This window comes from the organism of the source record quoted next, unplaced genomic scaffold (assembly GCF_019419815.1).
Source record: "Pyrus x bretschneideri cultivar Hongxiangsu unplaced genomic scaffold, Pyrus_bretschneideri_v1 Contig26, whole genome shotgun sequence".
Lineage (NCBI taxonomy): Eukaryota > Viridiplantae > Streptophyta > Magnoliopsida > Rosales > Rosaceae > Pyrus > Pyrus x bretschneideri.
Genome location: NW_025999568.1, coordinates 5,143,340 through 5,159,686, shown reverse-complemented (window position 1 = coordinate 5,159,686; position 16,347 = coordinate 5,143,340). Strand labels below are relative to the sequence as shown.

Below are 16,347 nucleotides of genomic sequence, written 5' to 3'. Positions count from 1 at the left end.
CAGCTGTTTATTCTCACATCATAGTCAAAACAACTTTATTTTTTTAAAGTACAATATTACCAAACCAGCCCTAATTTGCTCAAGTGGCATCCACATCAACTTATTTGCCACCCAAGTGGTGAGACACTCCTCCACTCCACTCCTTTTTCATTCTCTTTTCTCCCTTCCACTACTCAATAGGAGCTCACTCTATAATGCAATTATTTTTTGAATTAATCGTTGCTTGCAAAACCTTTTGTGACTAAAAAACTAAAAATCATTTATCACTTTGATTATTATGGTGTGCATTTCATTTCTCTTTTTTTATTCATCAAGAATTATGATATTTGAACTCAATACATCCTCAAACAAAATAACTACTAGGTGTAGTAAGACAAGTCCTTGGCTAACTTTAAATCTCCAATTTTGTTGGACATTTAAACTTCCATCCAAGCAACCATAACTCTAATGGCACACGTTAACTTATCGTGTATGAGAATACAACACATTAGTATTGGTTTCATTATGTATCATTCCTTTATTAACACAAAAGGAAACGAAAAGAATAATTGGGTCTCGTCTTAAAAATGTGTTCCATTTCCAATTTCAGCAAGAAATCATTACCCATACTATACACCTGAACAATTTACGTATCATTCCCTCATTATTCATACTATTTATACTCCCTAAAATGTAAGTAAAGATAACAGCTATCAACCCCTCTCCATTCTATCAGGACAACATTGTATTGAGGAAGTGATCTACTTGTTTTCAAGAGGTGGCAAATCAATCCATTGGTTGTTAATGTACCTGATAACATTCATTTAGTTTAATTTCATCTTACACTATCATCATCAATACCAATTTCACCTTATACTACCAATTTCACCTTATACTATGATGATATTAAATTAAACAGATTTTAACGGGTACCCGTTAACAACCTAATGAATTGATATGTCACCTCTACTTTTTCATCTCCCCTTCAAACCATTTTCTACTCCAACCCAATAAATATGGGCTTAAAATGAAGATTCTAAAATGATCACCCTAACCCCGAAAGAAAAGGGTTTGACCAAGTTGGTTTGATCCCAATATCAATTGGTCTCCAATTAAGAAGAAAACGCACTTGATTGGGATGAAATTGATATCACAAGTTGGCTTACAAAATACATAACTAACTAAGTCAAGGAAAAACAACACAAAGTTCAAAACCAGCCCATCAATCCAAACCAACAAACTCTAAATTAAAATTATACTTTAAGAACATTTAGGTCAACACCAAAGAAAAATTCATGATATTTTGGGTGAGTGCCAAGAACTAGATTTGATTTATGTTATACAAATCCACATATATAGTTTTGATATTGACAACCACTAGAAAATGGCAAACCACAGTGTCTTACTGAGGTGTAAGCTAAAGCATCATGGACAAAGTCACAAAACTGTTTGATATATTTTCTATGTCGATATCATTATCAGCATGTAAATTCTTTCCATAATCATTTAGGTGTTAATCATACTATTTACGAAACTTGTATATCGCGCGTGGACGCATGTTCAATCACTTTTATTATATAACACATGTAAATTTTTATATTTTAAAATATAAAGTCGTATCTTCGTACATATTGTAATTCTTATATCATATGTTGTTATTGTCATTCACAATGCGTTTTTCTATGAAAATAAGTCATATGACACAAGGTTACATGAAAACATATATGTTTAAAATGGGACTCTACTACCTGACAAAATAATTTATAATATTGTCACATAAATTAATGTTAAAATATGAGATGTCAAAGAGTTCCGTTTTGTAAGAGAGTCCCTTAGCATATTTTCACCGACAGTCAATTACACCGACACATGAGAGACTGAGACTCGACCTTTGCTGGTGGGTGATTGCCCATGTTTGCTTGGAGGGTAAAGGAAAATATGGTAGAACCATGGCCATCACATGGTCCGAAACAACTACCAAACCTTTAGGCCTTGTCGCTTATGGGAACACCATCCATTACTATGTAAATGCACATACCAATATGTCTGATATGATTCTGATATCATTATTTTGTTGCTTTGGGATTTCAATTTGGTTCCTAAAATTTGGAAATTTAAATAAATCATGCATGATTGTCAAATATTTGGCATCGCATGCAAGTTTGTCACATTTTGCATGTGGTGTGGGGCTTTGTAGGACATAAATTCTTCACCACAGAATAGTACATCACATTATTTGCATGTACCAAAATTTTTGTCCAATAACAACTAATATGGCATGAGTTTCATAAATGAACTTAAGTCAAGGAGAGTTTTCAGCTGCCCCAAAACACACTTAATTTTTAGGAGCTCGTAATTTAAGTAGTTAAACGATGATTTACTGTGTATGATAAAAAATCATTTATCATGTCTGATAGAAAAATCATTTACCATGTGGATGAAGTTTTTTGTGTTTGATTAGTTCACATAGTAAACGATCATTTATCTTGCACTCGAAGTTTTGATATTCAATTCTCTTTCTCTAATTGCAAAAGTTTTAGAGAGGCAGGCCAAATAGTCCAATGTCGATATCATTACCAACTTAACCACCGGTTGCTGAACAGAAGTAAGGTTTATCTTAAAAGGCCTTAATATAAATTAAAAATGAAACCATGTAATTATAAGTTGTAAATTATTTTGTCAAATTCCCGCTCTGAGATTTTCAACACCAATCTTGCTTGTATAAAAAAAATAATACATTTAACGTAATCTTGAAAAACTCATAGCTTGTAGAATCTTTACCTTGCACTTGAAATATGTGTTCGATTCCTTTATCTTTTATTGCTTATATACAAAAAGAAAATACAATCTAATTAAAAGACTATGGTCTTTTAAAATGAAGCAAAAAGAAAATGCCATTAGACCACTAGCAATATAGAATGTGGCCAATTGCTCACATAAGTCACAGTTGAAAGTTGCCCTTTTACCTAACAAAGCCTTCCCACATTGCACATAAACCCCATTGCCTATTTCATACCTGAAAGACTGAATCCAATCAAGACTCATTGGCGGGCAATTAGTTGAAAAAATAAGTCAAGAATGTGCACATTAATCAATGCACTAATCTTCTCTATACATTTCTAAACAATCTCGTAATATTTTATTATCTTGGAACACACATACACCCCCTCTCTCTCTCTCCTTTCTCTCTCCTTTCTCTCTCCTTGTGTTCCACGATTCCACCCACTCTCGTATTACACAAAAGTTTCTCACTTGGACTTAAGTAAGCACTGACTGCTGCTTTTTGCTTGATCACTTGCAGCAAAAGTTTAATCACCCATGGAAAAAAAGACAGTTCCATTAGAACTCTCCAAACTTTCCAAATTCTACAGCATTTTATTATTAGTCTCCAAAAAACAGCAATTGGGTTTTTCCCACCTAATTGTTCTAGTAATTTGACTAAATTGTGTCCCATTACTTCTGTGGTACTATTTGTGGGTCTGCTTCTGTAGTCCAAAACTTGCCTTGGAGGTTGCTTTCTTAAGGTTACATCCATGTTTTGCTTCAGAGTACTGTGTGCAAGTTTGTTCTCTTTTCTTTTTTTTGCTCCTCGGTTTTGTGGTTGCACGAGAGCTGAGAGATCTTGAGAATTTAGCTCCAACTCGTCTGGTGGTGAAATGGGCATGCAACTGCATCTTCTGCTTCTGCAAATGTGTTTGATTGCTGGTGCTCTACCATTTCATGGATCTGCAGGTAACAAGTTTGATTTTTTGGTGTTGGTATTTAAACTTAATTATATCTGATCAAGTTTATGCAATATGATTTACTACATATTTTTTTTCATTAATTTTGAAGTGTGAATCAATTTTGGGATCTGGGTTCTCTGAAATGAGTGTTTCTGTGATCAAGAAATAGATTTCAATAATTTCTTTTGCATGTGATCATGGAATACAATGATCAATTGCATGGATCCTTTGCAATGGCATTTGGAGTGTTCTATTGACTAGATAATTGTCAGGTTTATTCATCACTCTAATTCTTGAGCTTGGAAGTCCATGAGCTCAATAGGAAATTCTAGGCCACTCCAGCAGGACATTTTCGACCTTCTTGTGATTGTTAGTTTCGAAAAATGACCGAAATTGCGAGACTGAATTATGTACTCAACTGGTTCTTTACCTATTCAGTTTTGTGGTAGCTCCAGCAATCGGTGAGTGTAATGGTGAAGGGTGCATGATCCAAAATTCACAGCTTGGCCTGAGTTGTCCCTGTACTTGCTTTAAAATTATTCTAACCTCTAAGTTGTAACAGGTTATTGCACAGACCAACATCAGTTATTGAGATATGGGAAGCACCAACTTATTTATAAATTATAGTTATTTTCATAAATGGTGTCGATTTGTAAAATCAGAATTTTGATTTATACCTTTCCAACCGAATTACACGTCCATATCGGTTGTTTTCCAAATTCCACTCCGAGAGCGATTCGCTCTAAGCATTCCTCTGTAAATGCATAGTCCCTTTCATGGTTACCTCCCCCATATATATGAGTAGAGATTTGTTGCCTCTTTATAATGATTCATTTATCTGAAGTGCATTAGGTTTGAGTTTACCTTGTTTTGTGTTCACCGTCTGAGAGCCACCTCGATGTATTTCTAGTTCTCAGTTATTCGAACTGTTGGTTTTAACTTGCACTGCCAGAAATATAGCCTGTGAAAATGAGAAATCAAGAAGCGATTAGTTAGATCGCCCCTTCAGTATATTTATCACTGCATATTTAGGTTGACGTTTTAACATCCGTTTATATTTTCGCCTCATTGTTATAGTTCACTAACTAATGTAGTTGAACCGTTGTATTCATCTGGAAGGAAAATATCAGAATAAAAATTCAATCAAAGAAGTGATGATTGAATTTTCCTGTCTGTGTAATGATGTAACAATAACCAAAATCATTTTTCTTGTTGAAGCCACCCATCCTCGCGATGCCATAAGGCCTTCAAGTATTGCAGTTCCACCTTCTCTGTCACCCTCCGGAGGTCCTGCAACGAAATGGGTGCATGGTCCCGTGTCTTCTCCTTTGGTCTCACATCAAAAACATCACCACAGTAGAAAAAAGTTCCACAGCTCTGCTCCAGGACCAACTTATCCGTTTCATTCAAACACTTACAATGGACAAGGTTCAAATCTCTTAACAAAATGTGTCTACCACATATATGCAGTTCTGTACTCTTGAATGAGATCATTCATATATTATTTATATTATGAAAATGTATAGGCCCTTCAGTCTCACCTGTTCAGTCACTCTCTCCGTCAAGGAGCTGGGTTGCACCTGCACCATCACCGGCAACTCTCACAAGCCACTATAACAGTATGGAAAGCATCACTTCAGTTTTGGTAGCATTAATAAAAAAGTCCTTACTTCATTAACCTAAATTGTGATTTTTTTTCGTCTCTTCTAGTGCCCATCTTCCCCCCTGCAGCTTCTCCCGTCGATTCTTCCTTCAAGACGACAATGGCTCCACAACCATCACCAATTTTAGCACTACCACCCCCACCTCCCAACGAAGGTACATACTCAGCCGTTCTATTGATTTAAAAATAGTTAACAGTTATTTATCTTCAAAATGTAGTAACTCTGTTTAATCGTTTTTGTAGATTGTTCATCAATCACATGTACAGAACCGTTAACTTATACACCTCCAGGATCAAGCTGTGGTTGTGTGAGGCCAATTCAAGTTAAACTCCAACTAGGTGTTGCAATATACACATTCTTCCCTTTAGTTACAGAGCTGGCTGAGGAAATTGCAGCCAGTGTGGCAATAAACCGTAGCCAAGTTCGAATTATGGGAGCAGATGCAGCTAGTCAGCAGCTAGAGAAAAGCGCTGTCCTCATTAACTTGGTACCCACAGGAATAACGTTTGATGGCACTACTGCATTCCAAATCTACGAAAAATTCTGGCGCCGACAGGTTTCCATAAAGCCGTCGTTCTTTGGAGATTATGAAGTCTTGTATGTTCACTATCCAGGTTATAAATTGATCCTTGACTTCTTGAAAGGCTTCAATGACGAGCGTGCAGTGGAAATATGTTAAACTTCCAGTACGTACCCCTTAATCCTATATCCGGATCCCTTACTTCTGAAATTCTTGCACATGTACAGGTCTCCCACCTTCTCCCCCCTCAGCACCGTCAACCATTTCTACTATGGATGATGGGCCATACATCGGAAATGACAACCATGGAAGGGCAATAAAACCTTTAGGTGTTGATGTGCCGAGGAGAAAAAAAGGTGGACTTGGAAGAAGTATGATTGCTGTGATTGCTCTATCATCCTTCACTGCCTTTCTTTTATGTGTGGGAGTTATTTGGATTTTGTTGTTGAAATGTGGACCTTGCACCCGACAACGGGAAAATTTTGCACAAACTGTATCATCCTCTCCTACAAAACTCTCAGGTATTCAGAATATTTTGGGAATGTGTTTGAGAAATTATTTTTGTTTCATAATCGAAATTCTCTGGCATTCTTCACAGTTTACTCTAAAATAATGACATTATATACTTTACAGGGCCTCCGAGGTCAGCGATGTTTGGAAGCATGCGTGGTTCTGAATCAACATCCTTGAGCTCTGGCACCATGAACTATACTGGATCTGCTAAAACATTCACTTTGAATGACATAGAGAGAGCAACTAATGCTTTCGATGCCTCGAGAATACTGGGAGAAGGTGGGTTTGGGCTTGTTTACGGTGGAATTTTAGATGATGGAAGAGAGGTGGCTGTCAAGGTTCTCAAGAGAGATGATCGTCATGGTAGCCGCGAATTCTTGGCAGAAGTTGAGATGCTTGGCCGTCTACACCATAGAAATTTGGTTAAATTGATTGGTATCTGCATAGAGGGCCATGCACGTTGCCTAGTATATGAACTTGTTCCAAATGGGAGTGTTGAATCCCATTTACACGGTAGATTCAAGTTCAAAAAATTAAATTCTATGCCAATAGTTCAACATTTCTTTCGTTGATTAAGACGCTTATATCGTTGGCTACTGCTTTGAATTGTGAATGACCCCTTTTAGTGTCCTCACAGGCATTGACAAGGAAACTGATCCGCTCGATTGGGATGCCAGAATAAAGATTGCCCTTGGTGCGGCTCGGGGATTAGCTTATCTCCACGAAGACTCGAACCCTCGTGTTATACATCGTGACTTCAAGGCCAGCAACATCTTGTTGGAATACGATTTTACACCCAAGGTTTCAGACTTTGGATTGGCTAGAGCGGCATTAGAGGAGGGGAAGAGACATATTTCAACACATGTCATGGGAACTTTCGGGTATGAACCCTTTTACCATCAAATATGTATCGTAATTTTTCCTCACTTCCTGAGTTTTGACATGTTAGGAGAACATTACTCCTCTCATAAATATGTATGCAATTTGGTTAGTGTACACATAACAATCTTGTTTCATATTGCAGGTACTTGGCTCCAGAGTATGCAATGACCGGCCATTTATTAGTGAAAAGCGACGTTTACAGCTATGGTGTAGTCCTTCTTGAGCTTCTATCAGGGAGAAAACCAGTGGACCTGTCACAACCTCCAGGCCAAGAAAACCTTGTTGCTTGGGCGCGGCCACTTCTCACAAGCAAGGAGGGGATAGAAACAGTTATAGACCCAGCCTTAAAGCCATCCGATATCTCATGGGATAGTGTGACCAAGGTGGCAGCAATTGCTTCAATGTGCATACAACCGGAAGTATCTCACCGCCCTTTCATGGGTGAGGTTGTGCAGGCCTTGAAGCTAGTATGTAATGAGTTCAATGAAACACAAGAACCGGGGGGTTCAATAAGTTGTGGTCAAGATGATCTTTCCCTTCATATAGATAGCGGTAACTTGGAAGTATCACGATCACTGCATGAGCAGGAGCTGCCGACTGTATTTGGTGCTGGCCATGACACCAAGATACCATCAACATCGGATTTGTTAAGTGCATCTGTGGCGGGACTCAAGGTTGAAGGGCAGGAATTCGGGTCTTTCAGGCGGTATTCTAGTTCGGGACCTCTGAGGACAGGGAGAAAAGTGAAGTTTTGGCAGAGACTACGAAGTTTGTCTAGAGGCAGCATGAGTGAACATGGGTTATCATAGAAATATTTAAGTGCACTGCCCTTCAATCACAAGCTATATAAATTGGCATCTGCTTTATCCTTTTCAATTTTAGTGCAATGCCTTGAACATGGGATTTGTAAATGACTCATTTCAAGTAGTTATTTGTAAATAATTCTCACATGCCTTTTGTAATGCTCATGTGGTGAATTTCTAATCCCTCTCATGTAACCTTTTGTCATCAATTTCTTCGTTACAATGCCTAAATTTCTTGGAATTTAAAATTTTATCACCCAAACATATGGAGGATAAAAAGATATTTAGACCAAGGCTGAAGAAGATTGTATTGAAATGAATAATTTTTTTAAGGTAAGAAATGAATTACTCAAGAATAAATGAAAATTTTCCTTCAAAAAAAAAAAGAATAAATGAAACTTTTGGAGGGAGGAAATAAATTTCTAAAGAAAAAAAAAACTTACCCATTCTAATCATCCCCAAAATAGTTGGATTGGAAGTGAGAAGTTTTCTAATCCCCTTTTAATTCTCCCAAAATGAAAAATTATTCTCTTTTATGTCTTGAATTTATAAGGTTAATTCAATCCTCTATAGCAAACAAGCCCAAATTCACAATTGAGTCCACTAAGGTTTTTACATCTAAAGCCCTAGCCTTCCCCTTCAGCACAGAGACCCACCAAAGTTCACAATTCTGGTGTACCAGGGATGCTCTATGAAAACTGTTGAGAACATGGAGGGTGTCATGTGTGATCACTCTTCTTGTTCCATCACAATCTTGATTGCTATAATTCTGATCCTAATCCTCTTAACAACTACAACATCTTTTGCTAGAGTCTTCTTATCCATGATGTTTTCAACACCATTTCTCAATTTGTTTGTGCCTGAATACAAAAGCTTAAAACCTAAATTTTCAAGATCCTTCGCCTTAATACCAAGCCACTTAGCCAAGATTATAGAATTAAGAGATAATAATAACACGGATTTCCCAGGGGATGTAAGCCATTTTTACACATCAAAGCTTCCTAAGAATCAAACAACCAAAATTACATCACAACACACATTCTTTCAACTAACCCTTTCAGTCACCTCTTAAAATCCTACTGGCTACTTAGGCCTTGTTTCCTTAACATTATATACCAGCTGCTGTTCCCAATCTCTCTCTCACAATCTTCACTCCAAAGTACCTGCACATATCAAACACAACATATTATGTTTTTATATGAGCGATATTCTACCTAAATCGTCTAAATATATTAAGTTTCAGTTCTTCCGAAGGAGCAGGAGATTTCATCTAAACATATTAATGCTCATGTGATCATATATACCTGCCCATCATCATGACAGTGGCTTGAGGATTAGTCCCCGGGGATTCAGAAAACGTCGAGCCATCAACAACCCGGACCCTGTCTACACCGAGAACCTTGTGCTCGGGGCTAACCACAGTTCCCACATGACACCCTCCATGGTAGTGCCAAATAGTGATCACAGTGTCTTTGCAGAACTGCTCCAAGGACTTCGTGTCATTGGTGTGCTTTGGTATAAGGTTAACATTAGCCTTCACACTCATGTTAAGCACCTTCTCCACAGTCTGCCTGTCACATTTTGTGTAGTTTGTGAAAGGTTCCGACTGCACAACTTTCGTGGCCATGCGGATTCCATCAACGCAGCGTTGAAGATCATACGGGTGGCTGAAGTAGTTGAAGGTGACTGAGGGGTTGTCATCAACATTGGTGTTGACAAGGCTAAGGTCACCTTTGGAAAGTGGGCTGGCAATTTTTTCTAAAATGAAGCCTCCTTTGAATGCCTCATGGGGCAAGTTTTTCTTTCTCCTAATATAAGCTTGAATGGCTTCTGGTGTTCTTTGCTTTGGGGGAATAGTAGATAGCTGCCCAATCTATAATTTGTATAACAATAAAATCAAATCAAATCCATGAGAATCTTACGAAGATTGAGCATCACGAGAAATTTTTCAATCAGACCGTAACACTACCATCAGTTATAACACAAAGATTAGTAATATTAGGTAATGGTATTACTTATTAGGGTGATACACGAAAATGAAATTCATGAAATATATAGGACAAAAATTAAACTCATGAGAACCTTACAAGGACTGAGCGTCATGAGAATTTTTTTTAGTGCGAGTGTAACACCATCTATGATGTTACCTGACATAACATGTTAATTACTAATATCACATGACAGTGTTACGGTCGGACAAAAACAATTTATCAAGCTTCGTTATTAAATACCAATAAGTTACTTACCTCAGCTGACATAATTCCATGGTGGCACTGAATACTATCCTTGGACTGGCCAAACCCACTGCTGCCTTCAATGTAGACACCCATCTTGGTAATCCCTACAGTTTCAATTAGTGTCTGCTTTTCTGGCTTGTTGCTTGGGACAAACACTGCATTCATTGGATTATCAGCCATGCCTTTCCCAACAAACTTGTTATCAAGCACCACTGGAATTTTCAATTTGTGGAGATCAGCTTTTGGTCCAATCCCACTTAGCAATAGCATTTGAGGGCTTCCAATTGCTCCAGTAGCCAATATCACTTCACTCTGTGGCTTATGAGCAAGCACTGCTTGGTGCTGATTCCCCTTTTCATCTTTAAAGATCACTCCCACTGCCTTTGGTTTCTTCCCTACATGAATCAAAATAATCTGCCTGCTTAATCTCTAAATTCAGAAAATAATTAATGCTTAAGTTGATGGAATGTGGATTACATTCGACAAGCAATATTAGGGGAAAAAAGGAACTAAACTCAGGACCTTGGGTGCTGGAGTGAATGCTCTCAACCAACTAAATGCTCTAAACCCTATTTTGTGCTATCAAAATATTACCTGACGTGTCAAAGACAATTTTTTGAACCGTGGCATAGACCAAGACAGTGAGTTTCTGAGGGTTCCCAGACGACAGTAGCTCGGCAGAAGTGTGACGGCGGCCAAAGCGGTCGTAAATGGTTCCTCCAACCTTGGTTCCGTAAACGTGATCATAAGTGAAGCCATTGAAAGGTGAAACTCCAACAGACAAAAGACTGTCCCTAAAGGCCACCTGCCACGGCTCAGGCTTAGGCTGGTGAACAATTTGCTTCTCAATCCATGGGTAGGACTCATTGACTATCTTGGCATCCCATCCCACTCTCTTTATAAACCTGCATATATAGAAAACTTCATTTTAATTCTTAAAAAATATGAGTTTTAGACTATAACTTGTGTAAGATTAAAATTCAATTTTAGTCGTACATTTAATCATCTCATTTATTAGTTATATTTTGATGTTTATTTATCTTTTTATTCCTATTTTAATGTATTAATTACATTTAAATTTAATTTTCATTTCATTCATCATAATATATTTTAATGTCTACATTTAGGCAACTAATATTTTTATAATATATATTCCGATAACAATTTTGAATGTTCTTCATTTAGGTACATTAATACATTTGAATATTTTGGTATATCTATCAATACAAACATACAGGGACATTAACTCAATATAATGCATTTTGGTATGTACATTTTGGTACATACATTTGAGTATTGACTTTTAGGTACATTAATTCAATATTAAGCGCGCACAGAATCGGAGGCAGATTCTCTGCCCTCCCACTTCCCCTGCCCTCTTGTTTTGTATGGTCACGGTTAAGTTACGTCAACATTTTATATTATTTTTTTAATAGAGATAATAAGACAAAAATGAATAGTAACATAAAATGTTGACGTAGCTTAACCGTGACCATACAAACAGAAGGGCACGAAAAGTGGGAGTGCAGAGAATCTGCCTCCCACAGAATCAGGCTTCAACATTATACAAAAACAGAGAACATTAAATTAAGCACACACATCAAATCTTAATGAGATGATGACTGTAGGTCCCCTCATATTTGAATTCAATTAATAATAACTAAACTTATCCTTGTATCGTCAAGGTTCCCTTAAAAAAAAAACCTTATTACACAATTAATACGTCAACCACTATACTTTATGGATCACTTTGTCAACTTAGAACATTGAAGTAAGGATATGATAATAACATGCATTTTTTTCTTCACATGAATAATTATATGCATTTATTTTGTTTGATTTATTTAGTCAGATAATTAAAAAAAAGTGTTCAATTATCAGTTCCTTTAAATATATAAATGTCACCTCTATTCCATGTCAAAGGGTTTTTTAAAATTAACTATTTTTCCAACTCAGAAAAGAGAAGAAAAGAAAATAATTGCACTTAGTTTTTTCTATGGTCAAATATGGGTAGGTGGGGATAAAACTAGAGGGAAGAAATCATACAGGTAGGTTATAGGATGTATTGTTTCGTGCTTGCAAGACCACGGACCACTTTGAATAAGTGCAAGCATTAACTAATGACTAGGGTTGCCTTAATGCTCGTTTACTAACCCGTAACTAAAATGAGGTAAAAGTATATTGTAGAGAAATTGAATTAAGGATGAGTTGAAATAGAGTGGAATCAAAATCAGATTCCTATTAAATCTATGTCAAAACTTTGAGCATGAATGGTATTGATTTATATAAGTTGTTTACTAATTCAAATGGATCAGAATAAAAAATAATGTGATTATTAAAATGCCCTTTTTCTAAATAATCTCTATTTTTATATGCTAATTCTTTTTCTTTTTAGTAAAACTTGTGATTTTTGTGGTCTTGCTGGTGTTGTCGTTAAGGTGTAAGGGTGGTGCGTGGTAGTCGTCATGATGTGAGTTGGCAGATAGAGAAATGGATGTTAGTAAACGCCGAAATGCTTTAACAATTAAGAGGAGTGCGATTCTGTTTCTTCCCACTTCAATTCCGTTAGGTAAACACGCCATAAATGTTACACTTGTTTAGTCTAATAATCTCACTGCTTAGTCAACATCCCTTTAGGTAAACACGCCATCAATGTTACACTTGTTTAGTCTAACAATCTCACTGCTTAGTCTACATCCCTTTAGGTAAACACGCCATAAATGTTACACTGTTTAGTCTAACAATCTCACTGCTTAGTCTACATCCCTTTAGGTAAACACGCCATAAATGTTACACTTGTTTAGTCTAACAATCTCAATGCCTATTCTACATCCCTTCATAAAAATGCCTATTAAGTTTTAGAACATGGGTCACACAAATAGCATTTAGTCTATAGAAGAAAACAGAAAGGAAAAGACTATATGATAGATGCCTTGATATGGTTTAACAATGCACATGCATTGTCATGAACTAAAATCGTACGGTCACCATCCATGGGTTGGGCCCCTAATGAATCAATTATAGCACCCAAATTATATGTGTATCTGCCCTTGGGACGATCCAAGATTTTTTGAAAGAAAAAAAAAGGATAATTATATTAAATTTCTCTAAACTACGGAGATGGAGATTCAAACTTAGGTGCAGAAGATGGAGCAAACTTCTCTAGCCAACTTGATTAAATTCAGATCTGCAGACTGATCTGAGTTATGTGGCACACATTTTTGCTTAAGCTTTCATGTGTTACACCATTAAGTTTCATCAAATATACCTAGACAAGATTCATTTAGTCGGACTCTAGTAGATAATGACTTTTTTCTTTCTAAATGTAGATGATAATTATTGTAAAATAAGGGCTTAAAGTATTTTGTTAAAGTTAATGCACAAGAAAGAAAACAACAACAATGGTTGGTGGGGTGGTGGGAGTCGACAATAATAATACCCATAACGTGGCAAGGAAGCAACAATAAGGGAGGCATCCATTAATTGTAAAAATCAATGCTTACTTATCAAAAGTAATATACTTTCAGATGACCATAATGTAATGTTTTAACATCAAAGATTAAAAATGAAAAAAACAAAAACACCAAGATCAAAAACCCACACACACTACCTAGCCTTGCACTTTTTCTTAAAAATAAAAAAAATAAAAGTTAGGTAAAACTAAACTAGTTCCTCCATAATAGCAAATCAAATACTGACACGTATACAAAAAACTACAAAATGAAAAGTTTTTTAAACACATGTCAAACTCTGATTTGCATATAAGAAAGAAAGGGCAACCAAGTTTTTTTTTCTCACTTTTTCCGTGAGGGTGGTGAATTTTGAGGCTTAAAAACAATTTAAACACTCACCATGTTATTCTCACTCCAAATGTCTTATCTTCCCACCTACCTTTTAATAAATTTTTTAATTACAAATTTGTCCATTTGCTAAAAGACTGATAAAGACATTAATTATCTTGTTTTGCTTGATTTAAAAAATAATAATCAAAAATAAAATAAAAAGGTTGGGTGTGAGAGATGATTTGTCTACCTTAAACCCTAACTCATATTTTCATCTCCTTTCATTCAAAGAAAGTAAAAAAATATCAATGGACTTAGAAGATGACTTTTTCATTGAAGAGGTTGAAGATGACGCTTCTACAGAAGAAGTAGAAGATTATGTTTCCATTGAAAAGGTAGAAGAATAATTTGTGTATGGGTCATTTGAATTGGTCCATTGTATTTTTGAATATGCCTCTATCGAATTCTTTTGAATTTGGATACCTCTATCGTTTATTTGTTTATATTTCTTAAGAGACAATTTTATAATTTCACATGTATGTATATATTAAAGGTTATTTTGAGAATAATAGTGGGTGGGGAAATAGCATTTTAATTTTTTAACTTTTTAAGGTGGGTGGGATTATAACGTGGGTGGGAAAATAAGACAATGGAGTGGGTCTAGTAGCTCTTGTTCCCCCCCCCCCCCCCCTTTATTTTGTCCTTCATCTACTTGAACTCAATTGGTTAAGCAACCAAACACCCCCACTTAAACCATCAAATGAAAAGAAAAAATTGCCTAATTATCTTTCTTTTGTTCCAAAAAGGGAATAGATTTTCACCATACCTTGTGCTTGCTCTTGTATAGAAGCCGGCATTGATGCTAGAGCCCCCACCCAAAACCCTAGCCCTAGTATTGATGACTCCATCTGTTGAAACGAAAGGTTGGGATGCAGAAGTAGGTGAAGTATCTGCCAAAGCAATGTGGAAGTTTTGAAGAAATGAGACATTTGGATTGGAAAAAGGGACTCCCCCTCTTTCAAGCACCAAGACATTGAAGTTCTTTGAGAGGGTTGCCGCCAATGGGCATCCAGCTGTGCCTCCTCCCACAACTATGTAGTCATAGCCATTGTTGTGCCCACTTGACGAAGATGATGATACTGATGGGAAGGAGCTTGCTCTCTTGATGAATGGGTACCTGAACTCATAGAAATTCCCCTTCCCTGCAGTTACAAAAACGAGCATGTAATTTAGTCACGTTCAGTGTACTCTTGGATCCAATTTTTTTGTTTTTCAAAACTCATGCACACCGAGTAATTTAGTTACGTTCATCATTTTTGAAACCACTAACTATTTTCAAATCGAATACCTGCAACCTCTTTAGTTCTTGCATTTGCTTTTCCTAGTGGGAAACGAAAAGAGTGAACTGAACCAACAAATGATGCATATAACCAACAATGTTAAAACCACAACAAACTAGTTGAATGTTCCCTTGATCATCTCCGTTAGTCCATCTAATTAGGAGATTACCAAATGGGCACATTTTCTACTTATTGTATGCCAACCATCCAGACATCATGATTAGTGCAAGAAAAAACACCCCAAGACAATATTTATGCATGATTAGTGTAAATTAAGCAAATTTGAACCACATAAAGACGAATACAAAAAAATTTGAAAACATAAAAATAGGGTAACTTTTATTCGGTGATTCCACTCTTATTACATGTTGGAAAAAACTTGTAGAACCTATTAATCGAACATAAAGAACCTTGAGAAACAGAGGAAGTAAAAACAGAGAGAAGTGAAGGCATAAGAGAAGGTGGCGGAGGAGAAGTGAGGAAGAAAAAGAACCTTGAGAAGAAGGGAGAAAGTTGAAGAGCCAAAAAGCCAAAAGCAGGAGCTGCTTCTTCACTGCCCAAACCAAGGCCATTTGAAAGGGCAGCAGACAAACGCCACTGAAAAGCACTTCTCTAACTCACAGTCACCAAGAAGAAGCTGCCCCTTCAACCTCTATGTGGCTTCCACTGGTTGGCCTTGTTGTGTGTGATCACACCTATATATACCTAGAAAAAATACCTCTAACTTCATGAAATAAATAAATAAATAAAAATATTACATATTATTATTATAAAAGTAAATAATACAACAGGGAATGCTGCAGCTCTCCCAACTGTATCAAAAAATATTACATATTATTATTATAAAAGTAAATAACACAACAGGGAATGCTGCAGCTCTGCCAGCTGTATTTAAGATCGTT

At 36.5% G+C, this 16,347-nt stretch overlaps 2 protein-coding genes across 2 annotated transcripts; one reads left to right on the top strand and one right to left on the bottom strand.

Moving 5' to 3' along the window:
- Window positions 1–3,178: 3,178 nt before the first annotated feature.
- Window positions 3,179–8,267, top strand: LOC103933113 (receptor-like serine/threonine-protein kinase ALE2). The gene is made up of 9 exons (XM_009342762.3): window positions 3,179–3,711; window positions 4,923–5,132; window positions 5,231–5,323; window positions 5,415–5,522; window positions 5,611–5,982; window positions 6,116–6,409; window positions 6,522–6,914; window positions 7,039–7,282; window positions 7,426–8,267. The coding sequence occupies exons 1-9, from the start codon at window positions 3,636–3,638 to the stop codon at window positions 8,090–8,092; spliced, it is 2,457 nt and encodes an 818-aa protein (XP_009341037.2). The 5' UTR covers window positions 3,179–3,635; the 3' UTR covers window positions 8,093–8,267.
- Window positions 8,268–8,990: 723 nt separating this feature from the next.
- LOC103933112 (protein HOTHEAD) lies at window positions 8,991–16,129 on the bottom strand. The gene is made up of 6 exons (XM_009342761.3): window positions 15,939–16,129; window positions 14,932–15,307; window positions 10,918–11,228; window positions 10,333–10,718; window positions 9,391–9,959; window positions 8,991–9,249 (listed from the first exon to the last, which is right to left on the bottom strand). Exons 1-6 carry the CDS (start codon window positions 16,015–16,017, stop codon window positions 9,195–9,197), a joined length of 1,776 nt encoding a protein of 591 aa, XP_009341036.2. The 5' UTR covers window positions 16,018–16,129; the 3' UTR covers window positions 8,991–9,194.
- Between the last annotated feature and the right edge of the window lie 218 nt (window positions 16,130–16,347).

What these genes read in the sequence shown, in the direction of transcription:
- LOC103933113 (XM_009342762.3), top strand. Translation starts at nt 3,636, where the DNA reads ATGGGCATGCAACTGCATCTTCTGCTTCTGCAAATGTGTTTGATTGCT. An exon ending in TGTTGAATCCCATTTACACG is followed by an intron (nt 6,915 to 7,038) that starts GTAGATTCAAGT and finishes GTGTCCTCACAG; the next exon opens with GCATTGACAAGGAAACTGAT. An exon ending in CATGTCATGGGAACTTTCGG is followed by an intron (nt 7,283 to 7,425) that starts GTATGAACCCTT and finishes TTCATATTGCAG; the next exon opens with GTACTTGGCTCCAGAGTATG.
- LOC103933112 (XM_009342761.3), bottom strand. Translation starts at nt 16,017, where the DNA reads ATGGCCTTGGTTTGGGCAGTGAAGAAGCAGCTCCTGCTTTTGGCTTTT. An exon ending in TATACAAGAGCAAGCACAAG is followed by an intron (nt 11,229 to 14,931) that starts GTATGGTGAAAA and finishes CTATATATGCAG; the next exon opens with GTTTATAAAGAGAGTGGGAT. An exon ending in ACTGTCATGATGATGGGCAG is followed by an intron (nt 9,250 to 9,390) that starts GTATATATGATC and finishes TGATATGTGCAG; the next exon opens with GTACTTTGGAGTGAAGATTG.